This window comes from Halyomorpha halys, unplaced genomic scaffold, assembly GCF_000696795.3.
Source record: "Halyomorpha halys isolate HHAL.00 unplaced genomic scaffold, Hhal_1.1 Scaffold395.1, whole genome shotgun sequence".
Classification (NCBI taxonomy): Eukaryota; Metazoa; Arthropoda; class Insecta; order Hemiptera; family Pentatomidae; genus Halyomorpha; species Halyomorpha halys.
The window spans coordinates 81,181-94,464 of record NW_027106354.1 but is presented as its reverse complement, the minus strand read 5'-3'; the positions used below and the strand labels follow the sequence as shown (position 1 = coordinate 94,464).

Sequence of the window (13,284 nt, the reverse complement as noted above, 5' to 3'; positions counted from 1 at the left end):
TTTGAGCAAGAAACAGAAAAACTGTCCATTTAAATTAATCATCTGAATAGGACATCAAGATCCTCCCATCTATTGGCAAACTCAAGTTTCCAAAATTGAACTAAGTCTCTGACCTCACTACAGCAACTGTATTTTGCTTATATGCAATAAATTAAGGATGAGTGAATGATTTTTCACCACACCCAGACAATGGGGAAAGAGGCAAAATAAGAAGAGAAGAGAGCATAAAAGAAGAACCGGACTTCAAAAACTCATCACCAATCAGCAAACAAGTAAAATTCTAATATCTTTTACTATGGTATATTATCTCATTCAATTGATGAATGGTCAACATTTAATTTAACCAACTTTTTTATGACCATCTTCCTATTCATTTCTGACATAAGGAGGGGGGGAGTTACCCAGAGGTAACCAACCTATTCTAGCCATGATGGGGATCAAGCTTTCATTTGGTGGGACCAGCACAGAAAAGAGAAAAAGTCCAGCTATAAAATGAGTTTTTTGTATTACCTTATCAATAATAGAGATTTTATTTTCACTTTTCATCATGCACAATTTATTTCAAATACATTATAAATACAGTCCACACCATTCATACTAGCAATACAAATCAAAAATAATTAATTCAGATAATATCTTCCAATATTTTATCACAATAATCCCAGGAACTATCTGAATTAAACAACAAGAGTTCCATGTTTTAATAAAATGAAGTATTAGACTTTGTGCAATAAACAAAATATTATTAGAAGCTATATATATTATTGAAACCAGCAAAATAAGAAGTTATTAATAATCAAAATTGAATTTCATGGATGGTGATTACCTGAAAAAGGAAAATAAAAAATCTTTGACTCACCTATTTCATCCATTAAAGTGAGACAAATATTTTGACTATCTTATAAAGAGCTTGATCCACAGAAAATGGAATGAAAAACAAGAATAAATTGATGCTTCTGTGGCTCAAACAAATAACTTAACTAGAGACGTGAAGTTGATGAACAAATCCAAACAAGAAGGTAGCATACCTCACTTATTTTGTAAGTAAATGACAATGAAACATATAGAGGGAGCCAGAGACACTGAGGTGCCTCCCTATTGTCGGTTACTATGGCATAGTATGGATCTCAAGATCTATTGAATATTAAAAAGTATAGATCAAATATAAAATTTACAATAACTCGGTAAATTTGAATAATTTTTCAATTATTGATTTCTCAGACCAGTTAATGAAAAATATACTTATTTCTATTTAGGTTAAGGATATACATTAAAATATTATTTGACAAAAAACTGAAAAACTGTCTAATAAAATTATGAAAAACATTTATTAAAAATAATAAACATTAATTATTAAAATATATTATAGTTAAAAGACTAAAAACAGGTTTCAGAGCTATGAGCCTTTTTCTTCTTCAAATTTGAACAATTTTTATAGGAAAACTCTATAAATTTCTACTCTAGAAATAAAACAATTATATTAATTTGTAAATTAATTGCTACAGAGGAGAACAAATTATGATGTATGAATACTATCCTAACTATAAGAATGAAGTTAAAAATTAATAATTGTGTAACTTTAAAAATCAAAGTAAGATATTAATATCTTTTTAAGAAATGATTCCAGAGAACAAATTCAAAGACTAAAATATTTTATTAGTCGAGAAGATAAACTCCGTGGAACTTTTTGTGAAGATAAGGTGCAACTGTAAGGAATCTCTTCATTAAATGAAACATAATAGAGCAGTACCGGAATCAGGCTGTTTAGTTTATATGATGTTATAAATCTAAGATGCCCACCATTGATGAGGTTACTCACTAGATTAAGACTAACTCGTCAGTTGCATGAAACGAAGATCAAATGTTGTCCTTGTACATCTTTTACCTTATACATATTTTCTACCTCCTGAGAGCTATGGTCTATCAAGCATCTCATCACCCGTTAAGAACTATGTTGAAGAGCAACATGAATTGTTAAAAATTTTCAGTCAAGGGTAGATAAGAATATGTTTATTATACTTTTGTAATATTTGTTATACTCTTTATTAAATGAAACATGGTGTAGTGTCATCTTCAAATTGTGCAATCAGGCATTTATAAGGCATCATATGTCCAAGAAGACAGTCATAAGTGATATCTACCTCAATATCCAGCTCTTTGTAATCTCAATAAGACTCTAATGAGGCTTCTAATCTGTATGACAATTCATTACATTTTTTTTATATCACACAATCTTTCTTCTTTTTTACCCACAATGAGGACATTGTTATGATCAACTATATGATGGCTCTTTATATATATTATTTTAAATGTGAAGAATAAAATAATTTATAATCACAATGAGAATACTAACGAGGCTTCGCATTTGAATGATGGGTCTTTAAATGTAGTTTTAATTGACTAAGTCGTACTCCTTTGTATTCACAATGAGGACAATGTAAAGGCTTCTCACCTGTGTGATGGCTCATTATATGTGTTTTTACTTTAGCTAATTGTACTGATTTATACTCACAATGAGGACATTGATGAGGCTTCTCACCTGTATGACGGCCCATTATATGTGTTTTTAAATTAGCTAATTGTACTGCTTTATAATCACAATGAGGACATTGATGAGACTTCTCACCTGTATGACGGGACTTTATATGGGTTTTTAAAGTACCAGATTCTACTGCTTTATATTCACAATGTGGACATTGATGAGGCTTTTCACCTGTATGACGGTACATCATATGTTGTTTCAATTGGTGTTTTAGCACTGCTTTATATTCACAATGGGGACATTGAAAAGATTTCTCAACTGTATGCCGGCTCATAACATGTTGTTTTATATTACCTGATCTTACTGCTTCATACTCGCAATGAGGACATTTATGAAGTTTCTCACCTTTATGACGGGACTTTATATGTTTTTTTAAATCTTTGGGTCTAGCTGATTTATGGTCACAATGAGGACACTGATTAGGATCCTCATCTGTATGACTTGCCACATCATCTTTTTTAAAATCCGTAGGACTAACTGGTTTATAATCTTGATGAGGCTCCAAATCCACATTTATCTCAACTTTCAAGTAATTTTCTATCTCAATGTGGGAATCCTCAGGGCCTGTAAATAATAAATATAGCCATAATAAAAAATCAAAAAAAAAAAATCACTTATACTAAAAATCAATGAGGTACAATATATGTTTTCATACTCTTAGAATCTAATCTGCGATGTGGATACTGAGGCTTCTCAGCTACCTGTACGAGGGGACAGTATATGCATTTTAAAATACCTGATTGTACAGCATTATACTGACAATGAGGTCACTGATTAGGCTCTTAACCTATATGAAGCCTCATTATATGTTTTGTTAAACATTGATTGTCAGGGGTTTAATACTCACAATAAGAACAATCAGTTTGAGCCTTCTCGTCTTCCTTGAAATTATTTATATGATTTTCACTAGCTTCATATTCATAATGAGGACCTTCTTGATGAGGCTCTTCAAATTTCTCATAATCCATGTTCATTTCATCTTTTAAGTTATTCTTCATTTCATTGTTGGGATTCTTAGCACCTATAACCAATTAAAACGTTAATTGTCTCAGGATGTAATTTATTCTTGCATTAAAAATGTATTCTTTATTACTATAGTAATCATTATTAATATTATTTTTATTAATATTGTTAATTCTTTGTCCCTTTGGTGTTTTGAATTAATACTCATTAGATAAATAGATATCTGTGGCTTGGTTCACAAAGATCCAAAATGCTGGTTCCAAGAAAAAAGTGTTGAAAGATATTTAAATTTTTTGTGAATGCTATATCTTTCTTATATTAATAAGTCATATTATTATTTTAAATTGAAGTGTCCAAGTAAATGAAAAATTAAAAAGGTTTACAATGTAATGTAAAAATTAAATAAGAATAATAATTATGATTATAATAATAAGAATAAGAATAATTATAATGAATCAATTATTACGGACCATATAGTATGCCATAATAAACTAGATATCCTCCTTATAGATCTAAGAAAAAAGAAAGCAGAACTTATTGATATTGGGATCCCCAAACGATAATAATATAAACTCCACTGTGGGAGAAAAACTGAGGAAATATCAGGAATTGACAGTAGAGTTGAAGTAACTATATCAATTGGAAGGTGGTACCACTACTCCTTTTACCACATTCATAATATCCACCAATGGTCTCATTCCAAAATCAACAGTGGCATGCGCGAATGGTTTGGGTGTACTTATTGATGTGCTAAGAGAGGCTCTACAGTCTGTTGTCTTAAACACAGCAAGTACAGTGGGAAGAATTTTAAATATTTGAAACAAAGGAAAAATAAACAAAAATATGAAGGTGGTTGGACTTCTAGATCCCCACCTCAGATAATATACTTGCAATAGCAAGAAAAACTGACCATTATGGTTATAAGAATTTATAATTCAAAGAATAAGAATAATAATTTTTATGTTTCATTGTAAACCTTTTTAATTTTTTATCTATGTTTACATCATTCAAGTGTTTGTATCTTTTTTAGTCCTGAAATGAGGGGTGAAACGTTAGCTCAATAAAAATAGTTTAATTACTATCTGAGTTTTTATTTGACAGCACATCCTTTTATTATTACACACAACCAATCAGTAATCTTTCAGTGTTATTTTTTTACTTGTTCATTCTTATTGTGAAAACAAAACAAAAAATAAACATTTTTTTATATATATAATTAGATATTTCATTGTATATAAAAAAAATGTTTTTTTTTTTGTTTTGTTTTTTACACTAATAATGAACAAGTAAAAAAATAGCACTGAAAGATTACTGATTGGCTGTGTGTAATAATAAAAGGATGTGCTGTCAAATAAAAACTCAGATAGTAATTAAACTATTTTTATTGAGCTAACGTTTCACCCATCGTTGCAGGGCCTCTATCAGGACTCAAACACTTGAATGATGTAAACATAAATGAAAAATTAAAAGGGTTTACAATGAAACATAAAAATTATTATTCTTATTCTTTGAATTATAAATTCTTATAATTATTATTATTCTTATAATCATAACGGTCGGTTTTTCTCGCTATTGCAGGTTGATTATCTGAAATATCTAATTAATCTAAACTAATTATATATAAGTGTTAATTTCAAATCAGATACAAGAAATTTTAAGCAAAATTAATTTGTAATGAAAATGTTTTTTTTTCAAGATAAATAATATATGATTAAATTTGATAAGTTTTTTTAATACAAATATGAATAAATAAATAAACTAGAATAAAATTGAAAATATAATGAGGATATGGCAAACCTGAGATGTTAAGGTAGGTTAAACAATGTATTGTAGATAAAGTGGTAAGTAGAGTGTAATAGACATTATAAACTGAATAATTACAATAAGTGAAACTGTGATGATAGTATGTAATTTAAAACATTATGATAAAAAGTAAACTATTAGTGCATATTGATGAGGGATAGTTGGCCGTGGATAAATTATATGAGAAGATGGTTGGGGGTGCGGTCAAAATATTACTATTAAATAAGTTATTTCAACTTATTTGTTATATTTTGACTGCACCTCCCAACCATCTTCTCCTCACATTAATGCATATTGTTCCCTAATTAAATATATTTTATAGGTTATTGACTAACGATAAAATTTGACAAAGGCATAATAGCCTGCAACAGTTAGATAACTAATGTTAGCTGTGATATTGTAACTATGCTAGGAAATTTATGTTTCAGAATGTTTTTAGAACTAATTTATAAAAAGTGGAATATAATTGAAATTGTTAGTCAAAAGATCCTTTAGAATGGCCAAAACAAATGAGTTACAAGAAAATAAAAAATGGAATTTTCTATGGAAAGACTAAATGGATATTTCTGTTATAACTAATAAACATTATTTTTATCATATAAAATATTTAAAGCTATTACTATTTTATACATATGAAAAAACAGGCCTATGGGAAACATTCTTTGTCACGAGCTCAAGTTTTTTGCTAGCACAAATCATGTTCGGAAGGCAAAGAACACGCTGAAGATAAACATCGTTCAAAGAGGCCTTCAACTTCAAATCCAACAAAAACATCGAACATTTGAAAATTTTTGTGAGATCAGGCCATCGTATAACATTAAAAACATTGAGTGAACTTGAAACTTTGAACAGATTTACCATTCATCAAATTTTGACTGAAATTTGCACATGCGAAAGGTCTGTGCCAGAATTGAGCTGAAAAACCTCAAAACTCAGCAGGACATTCGAAAAAACAAGTGTCTTGATCTTCTTGACAGAATCGCAAATGAGCAAGATTTCTTTAGCCGTGTGATTACAGGTGATTGATTATGGATACTGAGACCAAGATGCAAAGTGAAGAGTGGCACACTGCAAACTCTCCTCGACCAAAAAAAGCTTGAATGAGCAAATCAATGTTGATTTGTTTTGTTTTTTTTTAAAGAAGGGGAATTGTCCTCAAAGAATTTTTTCCTCTAGGACAAACTGCTAACCAAGTTTTGTATACAGATGTTCTTGAAAGGCTCAGAAAAAGGGTCATTTGCGTGAGACCAGACATTGCAGACCAATGGATGCTCCATCACAACTCTCCATGTAACACTGCTCTCTCCATAACAGAATTTATAACCTCAAAAGGCCTCCCGCCCCCCTATTCTCCTAACCTCAGTCCTTGTGACTTTTTCCTCTTTTCTAAACTGAAAAATGTCCTCAAAGGACGTCATTTCAGGGCTTTAAAAAATATCTAAAAGAGTGTAACAGACATGCTGAAGACCATACCGGTTGGAGACTTTCAGCACTGCTACCAACAGTGGGAACAATGTCTCCATCAATGTGTAACCACCCAAGGAAACTACTTTGATGGGAATAACATTGATGTTTCAAAAAAATTAAAACTTTGGTAATTTTATAACATTACTTTTCTGCAACATCTTGTATGTCTTGCACTATATTCAGGATGTTTTGGAATTAAGGTCATGACATATTATTAAATAAAATAAATTCAAATTTTTCTAAAATAAAAATTTTTAACTTTTATAATTCATTATTCAAAAAGAAAAAGTAAAAAATAAAATAGTCATATTATGAATAAAATCATCTCTTAATAAATGGTAAGATAGGGGCGGATGAATAACTAAGAAATTTTATAGAAACTGATCAGGGGTAATGTTTCATTGTATGATAACATGATAGATAATCCGATCAAATATTAATAAATATAATATTTCTCACCGTCGTCTGGGATAGGCAGTTCTTCATGTTTCAGATGACTAAGCTCCTCTGAAAAAATGTAAATAATATCTTAAAAAAGATAATAGAAGGAAATATCAGATCACATATTAGTATTAAGGAAGAAAATAAAACTGCAATTAATCATTTTTCAGCATAAGTTTACTCACGATGCACTCCAGTGCACAAATGCCGCTGTGGTTAAATACTTTCATTCTTTTATTTCTTCACAGAATAAAATAAAAAATTTTCAATCCCAACATTAATGTTATACCTTACAATAATTTATACTATATTTAATTGAAGAAGACCAGGGGAAACAAGAATTAACTTTTTTGCCAAAATGTTCAGGAGAACAAAGTTTACCTCAGAATATTTCAGTTCTCATAAGATGAGCCTGGTAAGAACAATTTAAAAAAAGGAATATTCTGTTTTCTAACACTGTAACCAACCAGAGCTACAGCGTGTGGAACTTAATAAAGTTAAAAAACTTAAGACTTTGAAAGTTACTGTACAATAGCAAAAGTTTTCTTAAAACTGTTTCTGTTTCTATTCCAATTTCCCCTTCTATCAAGCAACTAACTATAACATAAACATCAGTACACTGTAGGGGTTTCATAAATTTTAGTTTAACATGTTAAAGTGTGTTAAATGGAAAATTTGTGTTATATAGAGAAATATTTCCTTCTTTTAGTATGTTAAAACCATATAATACTAAACATGGTTGAGAGTCTTCTAATAGGTCTGCTCAATGACGTCACACAACAGACCAGCTAGACTCCACACCATTTTGTCTGCTGTTTGACAGGTTAGTTACTCGTAGTTTGCGTTGTTTTTGTTGTGAACGTTTTTAAATAATAAAGTAATGGTATATGATAAAAATAATGATAAAGTAATGGAAAAAACAAACTATGAGAGGAAACAAGGAACAAGTAAGGTCGAGGGAAGAAGCTGTTCAACATTTTAATATTGTTAGATTTTGGTATTGAAGCATTTAACATATAACATGGACTTTAAATTACCCTGCATACAATCCTATATTTATAACTTTTAGCATTTTAAAACTTTTTTTACTTAACACATCATGAATACCCCTTATATTAAATTATCCCTGCCTTTACAGCTGATAAATCAATCACTGCCACCATGTTAAAGCTACTAAACTAAAGCTTTACAGAAAAAGACAACACTGAAGAGGAGATACTTACCAGCTGACTCGTTTCCACCAACCATCTCTTCTTTTATATTCAAACCTGAAAACAAACAATAAATAAGACAAATATATGCAGTTAGACATTAACTACTAATTTTGTAAACTTTGAAACATTAAAAAAGAAATGAAATAGTCCAATTTACAAAAGTTAAAATTTGGTGGTTTTACTATCAAAAATATATATCTAACAGTTCGATTTTTTCGATTATATGCCTGTAAATATTTTCATAAATTACAAACTTCTAAAAACATGTTTCAATGTCCTCTACAAAAACGTAATTCTACTAATTTGTAACTCAATGAAGGTAAGAATGGAATAACATAAACAGAATTCATTTCTTGGAATATTTACACATTTTTTATACATAAGAGATACCACTAACTCACTGACTTGGTGATCTATGTATCTCATAAATGACGATGCCTATGAAGCTGAAATTTGCAAATGGTGGTTTCTCTTATACTCTAAATGAGTATTAAGGCTGGGTTTGAAAATAAACATACTCGAACAATGTAACTCAAAAAGTATACATTTCATGGAAAATTAAACCTTAACAATTGAAAAATTATGACATTTAATTTTTTTTTAATTCATCTAAATTTTAAAATCGTTAAAAAAGATCTAGTATACAAGACTATTGATACAAGTTTTTATTTTAAATACATATTCTATATTACTGGTCATCTGAAAGACAATTAAATTCTATTAAAAACAAAACAATAGTTGTCAAGGATCAGAAAATATTAAAATACAAAACTTATTTGATTAACAAACAATTATATGAGAGCTCAACTTGAAAAGTTTATCCTTATCTAATGAATAGCTAGATGTAGCCTATTCATGAGGTCAAAAAACCTAATTTATTAATGTAAAAACAATAAATAATAAGTATCCAAAAGATTTTCAAGAAACATTTAAAGTCACAAATATTTTCTCTTTGTTTATGGAATTTCAAGGAATAAAGAGAGCTAAATACACTGCTTCTTTAAATTATAGACTTAATGAAACGAGTCTAAAAAAAATAGAAACCACTGAACCATTTAAAAGCTAACCAAAAATCTAATAAATAATTTACGAATTAATACCTCCTACAGAATATCATGGATGTTAATTACTTAAAAAAAGGAAAATATTCCTCACTCGACTCACCTATCCGATCCATTTAGAAACGAAAAATATACTTCCCCTATCTAGTACAGTGCTTAATCCACTGGGACTCAAAACAATTATTGTAGAGATGTGAAGTTGTATACAAATTCAAACAAGGAGGTATCATAAACTATTTCCATACAAAGAGAAAGTGAAGAAAAAACTGGGAATTGACCACGCCCTCCGTGTCTAGGTTCCGCAGATTTTTATGTTATAAGTGATCTAGATTATCTAGGTATTTATGTAATATCGTAAATTCCTACAACACAAAGGCAAATCTAAACTTGATATAAATATGTACTTATCTCTGTATTTCCAAACTAACAAATTTCGATGTCAATACATTTTAGGAAGAAGTATAAATCACAGGCCCCAACATTTAAGAAATCTACACTACGATTGTATGAAATATGACATTCGCTATGTGTGAAGCAACATTAAAAAAAAAAATGTGTTTTTTTTATGTAAATTTAATAATTAATATAGAAATGGATTTACCTTAATTTTAGAGGACATTTTTGTGTAATATAAAATGTAAATGTTTGCGTGTGTGTGTGTGTGTGTGCGCGCGCGCGCGATCTATTTCACCTAAACGGGCAGCACCCTAAACTTCGCAAATATACGAGCCTGGATTGTTTATACATCAGATCCACAGCAACGGCTCTATTATCTATTATCATCCTATGCAACTGGCCAAACCACATACACTTACGCCACAGGGGCCCCTATGTTTTCTTACCTCGAGAACAACACCACTGTCCATCTGGAAGAGGTTAGATATAGACATTTCTAAATACATATAGTTCATGGCGCATATCTCAACAGCTTTTCTTATTGCTTTCTTATAAACACAGTACAAATATTTTTTATTATTCTTTTTTTTTTCTTAATACAAGAAGTAATTTGTTTTATCTATAATTTATAGTAATTGCTTTTGTTCAATATATTTTTAAGCATTATTTCTTTATTTAATTATTTATGTTGATTTTCTTTTCTTTAATTTATCTTTGTCTGGTTCGTTTTCCTCAAGCATATTTTTATGTGTTAACATTTCCGACCCAAAAATTATAATTCCCAACGCATATTCTACCTTGTAAGAGGAAAGCTTTTTACTGGAGCTCTCAGTTCAGGTAACAGCTATCGTATTTTCAAGATTGACTTAATAGTTTGTGTTGTGACCACCATAAAAAAGCTAAGGTGTACACATGCATGTACGTGTGTACACACTGTCAATTCTTATCGTCACATCGCCTTCTTATGGTTACTGCATTTACTGCTCAGCCCAAAGTGGGACATCGCTGTAGAGTATAACAACACATCAAAGACGAAATCCACGGACCTCACTTTATTACCTGCGAAATAATCTCATTATTTCAGTCAAATGGTAATTATTAGTTGAACTATTTATTAAACCCTTTCACGAGTAATCTTTAATTTTTTAAAAATTGACAGAATGGCCAAAAACTTAGAACAGTATTGACTCCGCTATCTCCTGATCTAAACTGTTATTACTACAGCCACCAAAATCGTTACGAGCCAACATGACGAACCAAGCTGACGCAACGTGAACTACTACAGTCCTTACACAGACATCGTATATTAATAAATGTATTATTTCTTACATATAATTTAATTTCACACATGAAACAAACCATGTATATTGTAATATTCATAAATGTATTTAAATGTATAATATCACAATAGTCTTCTAATCCACTAAAAGGTAACGTCTCTGGATGGCGTTTAATAGCCCCGAGAGTTGACTAAGCACAAACTGACCAAACTAAAGTGTGAATATCTCCTTCAGGGATTTCCCTCCTTAGGAGACAGTAAGTAATAATATGAATAATGGATCGGCACATTTCACCGCTATTTTTTGGAGATGTATATTGGAATTTTATTTCCCTCAGCCTTCTCTGAATCTCTCCTCCTTCCTATACCTTTTCTTCCTTTCCTAAGGACCTACAACTAGTTCCTGTTAAGAGGAACCAGAGTAATATAACTGAGGGATATATAACCCGTTAGATCCCAAAATTATTATTGATATTTTAAGGCTTGTTTTGTTGTATTTCTTGTTCGTTTAATGTTTTATTCTGGTTTTCAGTTTAGTTATATTTTTAACATCGAAATTTAATTAATATTAGTGCATACTGTTTTGGATCAATTGCAAGGTTATTCCTCTGATTTCAACCTGAAAGGAGAGGACTTGCAAAAACTTAGTATTGTGGAAGTTTTAGGATCTTAAAGGTAGGTGTTAGTGCAAATCGGTGAGTAAAGTTAGAACAAATCTTACCTAAATTCACTGCTGATGATTTTTACAAAGTATAGTCTTTGGGGTGTTTCGGGTGGAAAACCTTTCGTTTACTGAGGTAACTAAGGCTACCGTAAGCATCCTCTCAGAAAGCTTGAAAATCCCTTTTGAACAATTAGTTAAAAAAGTGTTACCTTGCAGAACTTACGTTACAGTTTAAGGACATTTATTACACTGATCTGATTTTCTGTAGAGGCATTATGATAATTGTTGGAGATAATGGTGGTCAGTAGCCTACAGCCTTGTTTATAAATCCATGAAAGTCTTAAGGCCAAAATCCTCCTACAGTCTCCTTTTCATGACTTTGCTCACATGGAATATTTGTTCATTGAAATTTCCCCCCTTTACCTCTCCTCTGTTATTTGCCGTAGTTTACCGCCCTCCTCGTGTTCCATTCGACAACTTCTTTGAATCCTCCCTCGTCAAACCGGTTTCCCACTACACCAATATTATTGTCGCCGGAGATTTTAACGTGAATATGGTCTCACTATTCCCTGAAAAACACTTCCTAACTGACCTACTGTTTTCCCCTTACCTTCCTCTTGTTCCTTATTCTCTTACCCATCACACCCAATTTTGCGACACCTGGTTAGACCTTTACTTCTGTGACTCCCCTATCAAAATCCTGTCTTCTCAATATCCTGTTCCATTTCTCTTATCAAATGATCTGACCCAAATTACATACGACCTACCCGTGAAATCCTTCACCCCAAAATAGTATCATACCGCAATTTAGACATAATCACTAATGAATCCCTTCAGCCTGACCTTAATTCTTTCCAATGGGAAGATATATTCCTATAACTCCATTGACCCTATGGTAATCACTCTGACCTCAAACTTAAAATCCATATTAGATAACCATGCTCCTTTGAAAACCAGAACCATACGCCATCCCACTGCTCCTTGGCTGACCCCCGAAATAAAGGAAATGATGAAAAGAAGAGATGGAACGAGGCGCAAATATCGTCGAACCCGCTTACCTACTTATCCAATAGTGCCCTGTGCTGGTTCAAATCATTTCTCTCAATTCGGTCCCAGTATGTAGTCGTCCCAGGTGAAGCTCCATCTAAAACCCTTCCCCTTTCCTGTGGTGTTCCTCAAGGCTCTTCTCTATCTCCTACTCTGTTTGCTATTTACATTAAAGGCCTTCCCCTCCAGACTAATCACTCGCAATACTACATCTATGCAGATGATTTCCAAATATACCTGTCCTTCCCGCCTTCTGACCTATTACCAGCCACAGAGAAACTTCAAGATTTGGATTGGATTTGCAAATGGGCAAGAGCTAACAAGTTGAAGCTAAATCCGGAGAAGACGAAGGCAATGTTGATAGGCTCCAATCATCTCCTTAAAACTGTTCCTAATATTCCAACTCT

At 31.3% G+C, this 13,284-nt stretch overlaps 1 protein-coding gene across 2 annotated transcripts in view; it reads right to left on the bottom strand.

Annotated features, from left to right (window-relative positions):
• Positions 1-1,364: 1,364 nt before the first annotated feature.
• The window catches only part of LOC106682197 (zinc finger autosomal protein), a 20,857-nt gene continuing 8,937 nt past the window's right edge, over positions 1,365-13,284 (bottom strand). Inside the window, exons 1-5 of one of the 2 annotated variants that reach the window (XM_014422922.3) lie at positions 9,595-9,713; positions 8,440-8,484; positions 7,235-7,282; positions 3,390-3,563; positions 1,365-3,106 (exon numbers count right to left, since the gene is read on the bottom strand). In XM_014422922.3, the coding sequence (XP_014278408.1) occupies positions 2,349-3,106; positions 3,390-3,563; positions 7,235-7,282; positions 8,440-8,484; positions 9,595-9,607 (1,038 nt within the window). In that variant the 5' untranslated portion in view covers positions 9,608-9,713 and the 3' untranslated portion in view covers positions 1,365-2,348. Of the gene's footprint in view, positions 3,107-3,389; positions 3,564-7,234; positions 7,283-8,439; positions 8,485-9,594; positions 9,714-13,284 lie in introns of those variants that run through there. The other variant, XM_014422923.3, reaches the window with a different exon arrangement.